Source organism: Xiphophorus maculatus, chromosome 15, assembly GCF_002775205.1.
Source record: "Xiphophorus maculatus strain JP 163 A chromosome 15, X_maculatus-5.0-male, whole genome shotgun sequence".
Lineage (NCBI taxonomy): Eukaryota > Metazoa > Chordata > Actinopteri > Cyprinodontiformes > Poeciliidae > Xiphophorus > Xiphophorus maculatus.
Window position 1 is genome coordinate 3640914 of NC_036457.1, and position 12243 is coordinate 3653156.

The 12243-nt window shown below is 38.3% G+C and overlaps 1 protein-coding gene across 1 annotated transcript in view; it reads left to right on the forward strand.

Annotated features, from left to right (window-relative positions):
* vta1 (vesicle trafficking 1) overlaps positions 1–12243 on the forward strand; it is a 40334-nt gene that overhangs the window by 20110 nt on the left and 7981 nt on the right. Inside the window, exons 6-7 of the mRNA XM_023347920.1 lie at positions 1342–1575; positions 6567–6644. Coding sequence (XP_023203688.1) covers positions 1342–1575; positions 6567–6644 — 312 coding nt within the window. The remainder of the gene's footprint in view (positions 1–1341; positions 1576–6566; positions 6645–12243) is intronic.

Here is a 12243-nt window from a genome sequence, read left to right on the forward strand (position 1 = left end):
TGTACCTGAAGCAATGTTTCGTCTCAGAACGGTTCTTGAAAGTCCTTGCTAGGTTTCATTTACCAGTTCACTTACGGCTTTAAAATGGAGATATTTTAGTATATTTTATTTTATTGAGGTGTTTTGAGAATAATTATGAATGTCATAAAGCTGATTTATTATCTCATCAGCGACGCTTCAGCTCCAGGCCCCATTCCTCTTCTGAAATATATTTCTGGTTATATTGCCATGAATAGAATTTAAACAGTTTGACTGAATTCCATATATTGAAACTATTTCACCAGAACCCATTTTTTACTTTCCTGCCTCCTGATGGGCTTTTGGAAAAGAAATAATCTGTGTTTGGATCGAGTGAGGATGAGGAGTTTCGCTCCCTCTGCAGACAGACAGGCTCTGTAGGAGGTCCGTTCATTTCTTTGACTCAGTGACTCGTCTTAGTTTTAAGGACAAACTCTGGGAAACTGGCAGTGATGTTTATCATCAAACAATCTTTTTCAAGGCGCTTTTAAATCATCCTACACACTTGGAATCACTTGTTTGACAGTTTTTGGACATTTTAATCTTCATAAACTGGAACTTAATTTATCGTGACAACAATAAATCAAAATTTATCACCATAATTGATAAACAATGCGATAAATTCATGGAGACTTTTTAGTTTTTAGGCCTTTCCCCCAGTTTATTTCTGGTTGAGGACGAATGCTGTATATATGTTCTCATGCTTCTCGCCATATGATGACTTCTCACCATAAATAGCATCATGACGTCAATGTTTACCTGCTGGAAAGCCAGAAGGAAACTTGTAGACAGACTGCTGGAAATGCAACATGTTGCTCGAACACAAATGTTCCTGTGGTAACCAGGACCAATAACACCTCGTTTCTGTTTCTGCAGCCCGGCGGTGGAAGTTGTTTCCTTTCTTCGGTCCCCTACCTCCACCCTCCATCCATTCCTTTCCTCTTGCTCAACACGTCCCTTTCCCAGCCAATGGAAAGTCAGAGCGGAGCTGCGGGGAGACAATGGTCTTTCTGTAACCACCACTGATATATTTGTGTGGTGGAGGGAGTGGGAGCCAGAATGTGTGTTAAACACAGTATGCTGCTCTCCAGAGGTTAATTAACCCACTTACACTGAATCCTATAGAAACGGGGCTCAGTTCCTGCTTTAAAATGCACAGAGAGCTGCTGTAGTTGAAAAAACGTAAAAGAAGCAATTCTAATCAGTGAAAAGTCAAAGCAGATTAATATTAGAGCTACTGGCAAAGATGGGAAAATCTACAAACTTGGTATAAATAATGAAGGCTGTTTAAACAAGCCAATGTGTTTTCTTTCTGCCTCTCAGACTTTGGAGTGGAAGGTTTCTCAGGACAGAGCTTCTCACATGGAGGCTCCTTCAGGGCAGATCTTCCCTCACAAAACCAGAATCAGGATCAAGGTCCAGCTCCAGGTATCGGCTTTGCACAGGATCCGGGATCAGGTCCAACGGGCCCCCCTGCATCCAACTACAACAACATCCAGATCCCACCAGGGGCCCACGCACCAGCCAACACTCCGGCAGAGCTGCCTCCTCCTTCAGGTACAACACTAAACCCCAACACCTGCTGAAGACTTTACACTCCAACCAATGAGTCATATGAAGTTACGTTTCTCTATTCTACCCCAAAATTTTCTTCCTATTGCATAACATTTTCTTCCTATTATGTTGATATCTGAGATAGAAACATAATAGGAAATGTTTTCAATAGACAACCAAACCAGTGTTTACAAACCACAAAGACTAAATAAATAGTTTAGGATTAATGAAACTAAAACCACATGATTAAAAGATTTTAATCTCATGAAACATATTTTACAAGATCCTCTACATCACATGTGTCAAACTCCAGTCCTCGAGGGCCGCAGTCCTGCAACTTTTAGATGTGCCTCTGCTGCACCACACCTGAATAGAATAATTAGGTCATTAGCAAGGCTGGGAGAACTGATCTACACAAGGAGGAGGTAATTAAGCCATTTCCTTCCAGCATTTCGTACCTGCGGCACATCTAAAAACTGCAGGACAGTGGCCCTCGAGGACTGGAGTTTGACACCCCTGCTCTACATACTAGGGGTTGAACGACTACATATTTTTTAAGGTCGACTACATCATGATAATAGTCGAGTCGATGTCGACTAGTCGCGGTGACGTCATAGTGACGTAAGCGCAAAAACCCTTCACAACTACTTGGAGGCTTTATTAGCTATTTTCACGGCAAATATTGACACCCCCCCCCCCCCCCCCCCCCCCCCCCCCCCCCCCCACACACACACACACACACACACACACTCTCCCCTTCTCCTGCTTTTACTAAGTCTATTATGGAGATTCTTCGTGAGCAGCGGGGAAAAGTTTGTTGCACAAAGTCGGGTCTGACTTTTTTTTTCTAAACACCGGCTGATGCTGATGATCTCTGGATAGTTACTATAGGAGTCAAATTATCACACTGACTACATGGTGCTTTTGGAACATCACAAGCCAAACCTGTTATGAACGGATCCCGTTTGGTTACAGCTGAATTCAACGAAACCACCTGCTTCTCCTCCGCCCGATGCGCGGCAGGAAGCTCTGCTGACTCAGCAGATTGAACGATTTAAGATATTTTCTAGTCAACGTCAACATGATAAAAGTCGAGTCGATGTCGAGTTGACTAGTCGTTGTGACGTCATAGCAACGCAAGACGCAAAGCTTTGGAGTAACGTACAGGCTTTATTACCCGTTTTCACGGAAAAATACGGCATTTACACAGAACAGCAACAAGTGAAACAACAAAACATCGGGATAGTTTATGATAAATAATAAGTTGCTGGGAAACCAACATTCAAAAAGGAAACGCACATCTTTTAAATGGCATGTAAAAACAATAAAAAGAGGTGGCACGGGGGGGGGGGGTAAATAAAGTTCACTCGCTGTCAATATTCTCTTCGCTAAGAGTTGTTGGGGTTTTTTCTTGGTTGACATGTAGGAAAACAAGGGCATCAACATGAGCCGGATGAAGGCTTGCCCGCTTTCTCGTAATGGTATTCCCAGCGAGAGAGAAAATCCTCTCGCTGGGAGTGCTGGTTGCCGGAACAGCTAAATATTTTCTGCTGAGGTTTGCCAGACGGGGAAATCTGCCCTGGTTGCTGGCCCACCACTGCAGCGGGTTCGCCATGGTGGGGATCTGCGGTAGCGAAAAAAAATCAAGGATTTCTTCGGCAGCAGTGGTGCTGTGTGCTGCTGATCCCCTGTAACTCTGGTAATGTGGCCCAAAAAGTTGCAAAAAATCTTCTTCACGTGTGACTTTTTTCCCGGTCACCGGCTCGCTCTGATCGGGCACGTCCTCCACCTCCTCCCCTTCCTCTCCTACAGCTATAAATAAAATAAATAACGCTAAGTTCATAAATTTTCACTTCATTTGGACATTATAGACTAAAGTTATCGTAAACTGTTCAACCTAAATCAACAGCTGTCATTACCGCAGATCTTTATTTAATCAGCAACATAACATCATAATGTATTAGTTAGATCGTCGTGACAAAGACACTCGCGAGCCGGCTAAGTGACATCCTTAGCGGGAAGGGGGCGAGTTTTAGACGGCTCGTGTTTTGTAGTGGACTGCAGCTGCAACTCCATCTCCTTTTAAAAACACTGTAAAACCACAAATATGCATCCATCTACATATCATTTAAACTAATGTATTAACTTATTTTTCTTGTGTCTTGTGACCTATACTGTGCTGTCAGATCAGCACAGGCTGTCACCACCGGCAATCACATGACTGCGACTAGTCGACATGAAATGTAAAAACTCGCGAGACGTCCTAGAGTCGACTAGTCGACTAGTCGACTAATTGGTTCAACCCCTACTACATACACAATAAAATTGTGTCCCTCTATAATAATTTGCTCATAATTGGCACAAATTTAATCAAAAACAACAATATCGAAACACAACCGTGAGGTACCCCAGCATTGAATGCTGATGAAGTGAATTAAAGCAGAAAGTGTTTTTAAAACAAAATTTGATCTCACGCTTTTTTATTTTTTATTTCTTACAGTCAGATTAACAGTGGACCCCCATCTGTTTGTGACTCAGTATTCATGGATTCATCTATTCATCTATTTCTTTGAAACATAAAGCAAATTAGTTGTTGAAAATTTGCCTGTTCGCAGAGTATATCTAAAATATTCAAAAGAAAGTGCAGTTTTTGAAGCTGAAAATACAAAGACAGAATATTACCATTCTCCTGGCTGGTGTTTGCATTGGTATTAACAAGTGTTTCTAGAAAATACTTAACTATTCATGAATTTCAGGTATCGGCAGGCGGTTGCGGTCCCTAACCTCTGTGAACACCAGAGGTTGTTTTTATGGAAATTCATTCATTTTTGAGATTTTAAAAGAAACTTTTAATAAAATTAGGCGGTTTTACTCTGTCTTGACTGAATCAAATCTTAGTTGGAAAGCTGGGGCTGCTTTGGTTTATTCAAAGTTGATGAATCAGATTTCTTAGAGATCCCCCAAGGTTCTCTCCTTGGGTTACTGAATATCTGCTTGACCTGAGTCTCGTCTCTCCTGGATTTTTTTTTACGGTTTCTTAGAGACAGAACGTTCGGTTCCAGTTTATCAGGTGAAGGTTTCTTTTACCTCTGACTCATCCTTTATGTTCGATTTGCTCAGATTTCTGTTTTTTTAAGGATCTGCTCACCATACTGATGTGTGCAGATTTTGACAAACAATATTTGGATTTCATAACTCTGACTTCAGTGTTTATGTGAGTTCAGATGTCAGGTATTGCCTCATCTCAAGCTGGAATTGATTCACTCGACCTCAGAAAAGGAGGATAATGAGGCAGCAGTTCCAGGTTTTTCCTTGTTTTTCATGTACCAGCAAAAGAAACTGCCTTGTAAATTAATGGGTTTAATCTGTTTTCAGTTTTCTGGCATTAAAGTTAATATTCCCTCCACAGAGACTCTTCAACAAACAAGTGTGTGTTTTTATGAAGTTGAAGAAGTGGCTCAGCAGTGAAAGTTGTTTGCTAAATATTCACTGCATTATTTCCATCATTTATGTCGACTTTCTGGGTGACAGAAAATGCAGTTTAGTTTCTGAAGACAAAGGAAAGATTCCTGAAGAACTGCTGCAACACACATGCGAAAGAAGCTTAATTTATTGTCCCATTAGGCAACATTTGACATCCGGTTTAGCTAAAGAGAACAGCTTTCTGCACTGTGAGCTGGCACAAGAAGTGCAAACACTCACTTTGTTGAGTTATTGTCTGGCTGGCATCTCGTCAGACATGTCTGCAGAGAAAAAGTGTTGATTAAGATTAAAGAGTGTCAAAGGTAAACGTGGAGCTCGTCCAATCACACTAAGTGCTAACAGACAAGGTGTTTCTTCCCTCTGAAAATGAGACGGATGCTGAAGAACTGTTATTTGTGCCTTGAGGCCCTCAAAAAGGACAGAGTGTCTTTTAGTGCATTAATTTAGAAAATGCAGTTCCAGAAAAAGATTACCCAGGTTTTTCATAGATTTGTTGTTTTCCACAGGGTTCAAGTTTACAGTAGCACAATGCCAGGGGGGAAAAGTATCACCAATAGGGATTTAAGTATATTTTTAATTGCAGTGAACTACCTCCTTTTGCTGATTTTCTGTGGAATGTGACTTCTAGTTATTCATGGAAAATTTTTGATTTTTGTCATAATGCATTTCTAAAATATTCTAAAGAAAATAGGCAGTTAAGTGTTTTTATGGGGGCTCTAAAGTTTTCCTGGATTTCAGCTGTTGGCAAGTTAAAGGTGAAACAAGTGTAGCTTGTTTGGAAGTGTTAAAGGAGAACGTGTATTCTCTCCCAGCAAAATATGGCAAAATTGTATCTTAAATAGCTACAAAACTTGAGGAGAAATGTTATTTAGACTGATAAGATCAAAGCGGGGATGTATTTAGAGCATATTCGCTTTTACCAACCGACAGGCACAGGAAACATACAGAGCCTTTAAAAGAATTAACACCTTTTACAGTTTTTAAGTTTGAACAACCACAAACTTCAGTGTAATTTTTTGTGATTTTATATGTTAGACCAATTTTGAAGTGAAAGAAAAATTAGGGATTTTGGGATGTTTACAAAAAGAAATAGCCTGTTTTTATTTCAGTCCATTTATTTTTATTCTTCTAGTCATTTGCTAGTTAGTAAACTGCAAGATTTCAGAGTTTCATTAGAGAACAATATAAGGACCAAGAAACGCATCAAATAAGACCAACACGAAACTGTTTGGCTAACATGGAAAACTAAACATGCAGATCAGTCTGAATACAGTTGTCTTGGTGAACCCTGGTGGTGGCAGCATCATACTGTGGGGATTTTTCAGCAGGAGCTGGCAGGATGGTCAGAGTTGGTAGAAAACCTGTTGGGCCTGCAGAGGCCCTGAGACTGAGGTGGAAGCTCACCTTCTAATGTTATTTAGCAGGAGTAATATTATTACCCAACTCTTTGAAAACCTTTTGAATTGTTACTTCGTGATCGTTTAGTGTTTGTCTTTGTTGCTGTTGTCCAGGAGAAGCTGGTAAAGCAATCCCTGCTGCCCGGTCGGTTCCTGCTGTTGACCCGTCACTGCTCAACGCCAAGCAGCAGGGTAAGGATAAAACACACTGATACTGCAGTTGGTTTAAAAACGGTCCTAATAATCTAAAAATGTCTCCAATGGTTCAAACTTTGAGATGTTTTTCGGTTTGTTACATCAACTGTCTGTCCTGAATGATTCAATTCGTGTTATTACAACTGTGGCCTTGAAACATTTCCATTTCAATCTGAATAAGGTTTTTATTCACATGGAGGACTTGACCTTCACCAGAACAGGAAACAAACACAAAAAACTAAAACGCAGAAACAGTCGATCTGAGGTTAATTTGTTTTTTAACTTTGTGCCTGGAACAGGAACTCCTCACAGCTTTCTTCCAGTAAAAACAGCAGGGGAACCTTTAACCTCAGACTCATGTTTAGATGACATTTATTGGCTTTAAAGTTTCACCGTAACCTCAAAGAATTAAGATTTTACCTGTAACAGCTGCAGCATCAGAGTCTTAGTGGAGGGATTTAGTTTCATTGACTAAATCACTTTAAAGCCACTGATTGTTGGTAAACTGCTGCACAGGAAGTAGGGACATTATAACCATCAGTGCCTCCTTACAGTCATTTGATTTTAAGACGTTCCGTATTTTAAATTTGACCTCAAAAATAAAGTTAAAGTGGGAATTTGAGAGAAACTGAATAATACAGTTCATACAAACCGTGTCATAGTTTAGACTCTTTGCTGGCCCAGTCGCTGCCTTTACATTAGACAATCATGCATTTTATGCAGTGACTCTGCCCTGATACATGAAGATAACCATATCCATATGGAAAGCCTGAAGTGTATGGAAGGCCATTTCTGCCATAAAAGAAAAGAAAAAAGCCTCACAGGAAATCACAGTGATAAAGTCATAATTAAGTTTTACATAAAGCACCAGCACAATTTGAAATTGCAACATAACTATGTCTTATTCTCGTAATTATGACTAAATTATGACTAACTTTGATACTTATCATGACTTGAAATTATGACTTGTATTATAATTAGCTTAAAAACTCAAAATGAAATCTAAACATTCTGACCTGTTCTCGTAGTTATGACTTTTGATTCTTACAATTCACTTCAAACTTCAAAATTAATAATTATCACTTCTCAGTGCTCTCAACTTAAAATTGTTTTATTTTCATAATTATGACTTTTTTCTTATAATTCACTGCAATACCAGTTTGACATGTCATAATTGACTTTGAAACGCAAATTATAACTTAAAAACTTTAAATTATTAATTTAAAACTCAGCCATAAGTTCTATTCTGAAAATTGACAATAATTGTCATATTTATTGACTTATTTTCACAATTGTAACTTTTAAACGTGTAATTTCAACTTCCTGTTGGGCTTCTTTTTTCATGGCAGAAATGGGTTTTCATAGAAATATATAAACAAATTAAAAGGTAAAAACCAAAAGAACCGAAACCCTTTGAGTTGGAGACAGAATCAGAAACTCTGATCAAGTTGTGACTGAATGTTGTGAAGGCGAAGGCAGCGGCTGCCTCCTCCACCAGCGGGGGGTTTGGTGAGATGTTCAGGTTTCCGTACAAGACCGTCTTCTCTCTCCGGAACATAGAAGGAGGTGGTGAGGTTCTGCCGTCTGAACGCATCGTTTCAACCACGCCACTGCCTCTTCGTCGCTTCGACTGTGATTAGCAGCTGGTGGCGAGCCACACTGAGGGTTAGTGGTTAGAGTGGAGACGAGCTGATGCTCTGAACACCAGGCATAGGGTTTCTGTAATTTACAGACTGTAGAGCTAAGCTGTTTCAAAAGGTGCTAATTTACCAATGTTTGTTTTTAGATCTGCATAAAAGCAAGTTTTTTTCTTAAGCCTTCATGAAATGTGACCACATGAGAAAGAATCAGATTCCAGTTTGGCTCCAGTCAGATATTTGTTTAATTCTTCAGGAGTTAAGTCAATAGTTTCTAAAACTGGTGGTTATTAAAGATTTGAGGCTTTTTAAAATATTTTTTGTCACTTCACTCCTTATAGAGTAGCGGTCTACATCCTGTGGCTCTTTGGCCAGTCCACTTTTGTTCTTACAAAACCAAAAAGGAAATGGTTTCTTTAATAAACCCAATAAGAAAATATTGTTTTAGGAGTTTTTCTGTGAGCTCTTCTGCAAAATCTGCCTGTAACATCTGCAACAGTGTTTTAAAAGCAAAGAGCTCTTTACACTTTGCTTCCTAGTTTACTTTATTTTCCATATTTATAGAAACTGCTTGCCTTATTCTACCAAATTGTTTTTTTTCTTTTATTTTAAATTCTAAATATAGATTTTGCTTTGGCTTCATAAAACATTTTGCAGTGCATACTTATAAATAATAAAATAAGATTTTCATTGAAAGAAAATGTAACAGTAAGTTTCTTCTGAATTATATAGAATTTCAACAGGTCAAAAAAATAACATTTTTTGTTATAGTTTTTCTACATAAATATGTAAATGTAAATATGCATGTTGGAGTATAATCCAAACCTTGTCCAATGTCAAAAATTGGCAGCAACATTGATTCTGATTGAAAGTCAAAAACGTCATTGAAAATTACATACTTTTCTATTCCAAACATGGAAATGAACATAATTACAACAGATGAAAAATAGCTCATTGGAAAAACAGACAAGTATATTTTGCACCAGGGAATAATTAAAAAAAACTACATAGAAATAGAAATCAAATTGCAGTAGCAGGGTATCCAAAATGCTTTTTAATGACAATCCATGCCACAGAACATACTGAAGAGGCATAGATAATTTTATTTGGTTTAAGAGAAATCAGAAAAACATAATGGATAAAAATTCACTCCAAAATACATAAACACAGCAAAATAATTATAATAAAACATTCAAAGTAGTTCCCAGGAGGGTTAAAACAGTTTTACCTGAATAAGAATATAGTCTTAAAAATGTTAATGTAGCATTAAGCAACAGGTGGGAGAGGGGGAGTCTAACGCTATGCTCCATGCAGCAGGGGAAACTCCTGTCACTGGGAATAATTTATAATAACAGTTTTAGTCATTGTTGAAAACCAACCCTAAATACAATTAATGATCCCAGCGCAGAAGTTTTAAATCGCCTCATTAATCTTCAGTTTCCTGCACAATTTGTGGTTTTCTGCTCTTCCAAAAGAGTTGGAAAAAGCCAAACATAAAGTACTTTGAGACATGCGGTTTGATCAGGAACAACAGGATAACAGCATGTTTACAAAACTGGCTCAGGATTACAGGAAATGTTGCAGCATGTTGGTGGAACCACTGAGGAAGCAGAATGTGAATCAGAAACACCAATCAAAGTTTAAACCGCTTCCAGAAAAATCAAATTTACACGACTGAATCAACATTTTATGCACTTACAGTGACTTTTCTGTCAAATCACACCAGAGCACACACACCAAACATATTAATCCCCATTATATTTAGTCTCTGACATTTTCTTTCCAAAGTGGAATTGAAGTGTCTCTTTAACCTGTCACATCTTCTACATAAAACACGGCAGACCCATAAAGTTTTACTTGTGTGGCCAATAGAAGGTTCCCAGATTCACGGTTTAATAATTTTTTGGATTAAACTTCCAGTTTTCACACACTGAAGGCTTTTTTCAGGCTCAGCTTCAAGCCTGTATCTGTCGGCCTGCCCAACGTTTTCCTAAAGAGAAGGGAAGTCGCCATAGGAACCAGTAACTCTCACTTTTTCTTACTCTGTTGTGGGTTGTCCTTCATTTTATGCCAATATTTTCTGTGGGTGTGTCCAGATTCAGGTGGTTCATCCTTTCAGAAGTGATCGACTATGAAATTAAATGGTTTTAGATTTATTCCCATTGATACTTTGGCATATGTCCTGTCACCTAGCAACCGTGATCATCCTAAATACTAGCTCTTAAAAATGTTTTAGTTTTTTTTATTACTTAAGTAATTAATTCAATTCTTGTTTTTTTGTTCTTTTTTTTTTTTTACCAAAATATATACAGTAAAAAATATGTGTGTGCAAATGACAACAGACTAACATGATCGTTCAAGCTTTTAATTTTTGTTGCACCAGATTCACTTTTTTGTAAAATTCTATAGAAATCCAATTTTTCTACAATTTCTTTCTCAACTTTTAGCTGTTTGAACGTTTGACTCTAATGAAAGTTTGGTTTTCTGGTGCCAGACTGGTAGTTCTGCTCCTTGCTGATCCGTTTGAAGGTCAGTCTCGCTCACGTCTTTGGCCTAAAATAGCCTGAGATGACACAGTTTGAAGTCGTCTTAATGACACAATGCATTTCTCTGAAGAGCTGAGTTTCACCTGCTCAGCAGAATCATTACCTGCACAGAGAGGTGCTACGATTCATTTACACAATTTGGTTAAAATCCAGAGTTACCTGCTGGGAAGCTAAAAGAAGAAACTCAGTTTGCATCTTTAACTTTTTCCTTGCAGAGTGACTTTAGGCGTTAATGACCCAGGCCGTTGCCCTTTAGCCTGACTGCTGGTACAATTAAAAAGAATCTGCCTGTTTGAGGAGCACATTAAGCCCCGGTCCAAGATTTTTAAATGAAGAGAAATGGGTCTCATTGAATCCAATTTAAATGTGTCTAACAGACTGGGGAGAAGAAGCCAATTAAACAGTAAGGATGTGTTTTCTGTTCAGCAGCCCAGTGTGTATTCTCCTCAGGTGCTCTTTACGGCAGGAAAACAAAAACTTTTATTTAATTAGAAGGTTTTTCTTAAAGTGACTTTTGTTGCTTCTGCTCTGGTCTACAAAACTTAAAATTATGTTAAACTTGATTTATTAAATAACTCTTTTCTTTAATGTTATGTCTTTTTCTCCATCATTACCAAGGATGCCTGTACACGTTACTGATCATTCGTAAATCAAAGAAACTGAGCTTTCATATTTGATTCTTGTAGTTTTCTTGTAGTTTTTATTTCTGAGCCACATTTAATTAAATTCTAGTTCGTTATCTCAGAATGTCCGGTTCATTTTGGGAGGTGTGAATGCGCAATCAAACTGTGGTGATGCGGACCAAAGATTGAACTCTGGTCCGCCTACAAACCTCGGTCTCTGTTCGGTTGAAGTGAACTCTGCCGCAGTTTGAATGTACATGTGAATGCCAAGCAGATTGAGACTGCTCCAAAAGCAGACAGTGCAGGGCATTCTGGGTAAATACAATCAAAAGAAGTGGACAAGTCTAGAGCTAGCTGGAGAAATGGCTCGTGATCTTTATCCAACGACAAAAGAGAAATCCCACAAACACTAACATTTAACTAAAATTAAGATTAAGCAGCTATTGTTTTAGTTGGAGAAGCCCAGTGATGTTGTAATGGTCATGCTGGAGGTTCTGCAAATCCCACTGGGTGTTTAAATCAGCATTCTTTAAGACTGCTGGGAACCCAAGGATTTACATAATTTAACACCAAAATTAAAATGTGGTAAGTGATGCAAACTGATCCTCCTGAGGAGAAAAGTTGGTGAAAATTTCCCTAATTTAAGGTTTCATTAATTTTTGTTTGTTTTGTTTTTATCTTTATAATATTTTTGGTTTTCCCTTCTGAAATTCAACTTGAAAATATTCACCACATAGTTTTAACTCATGGGAATTAATGTAACAATGAACTGAAAACATTTTTGTAAGAA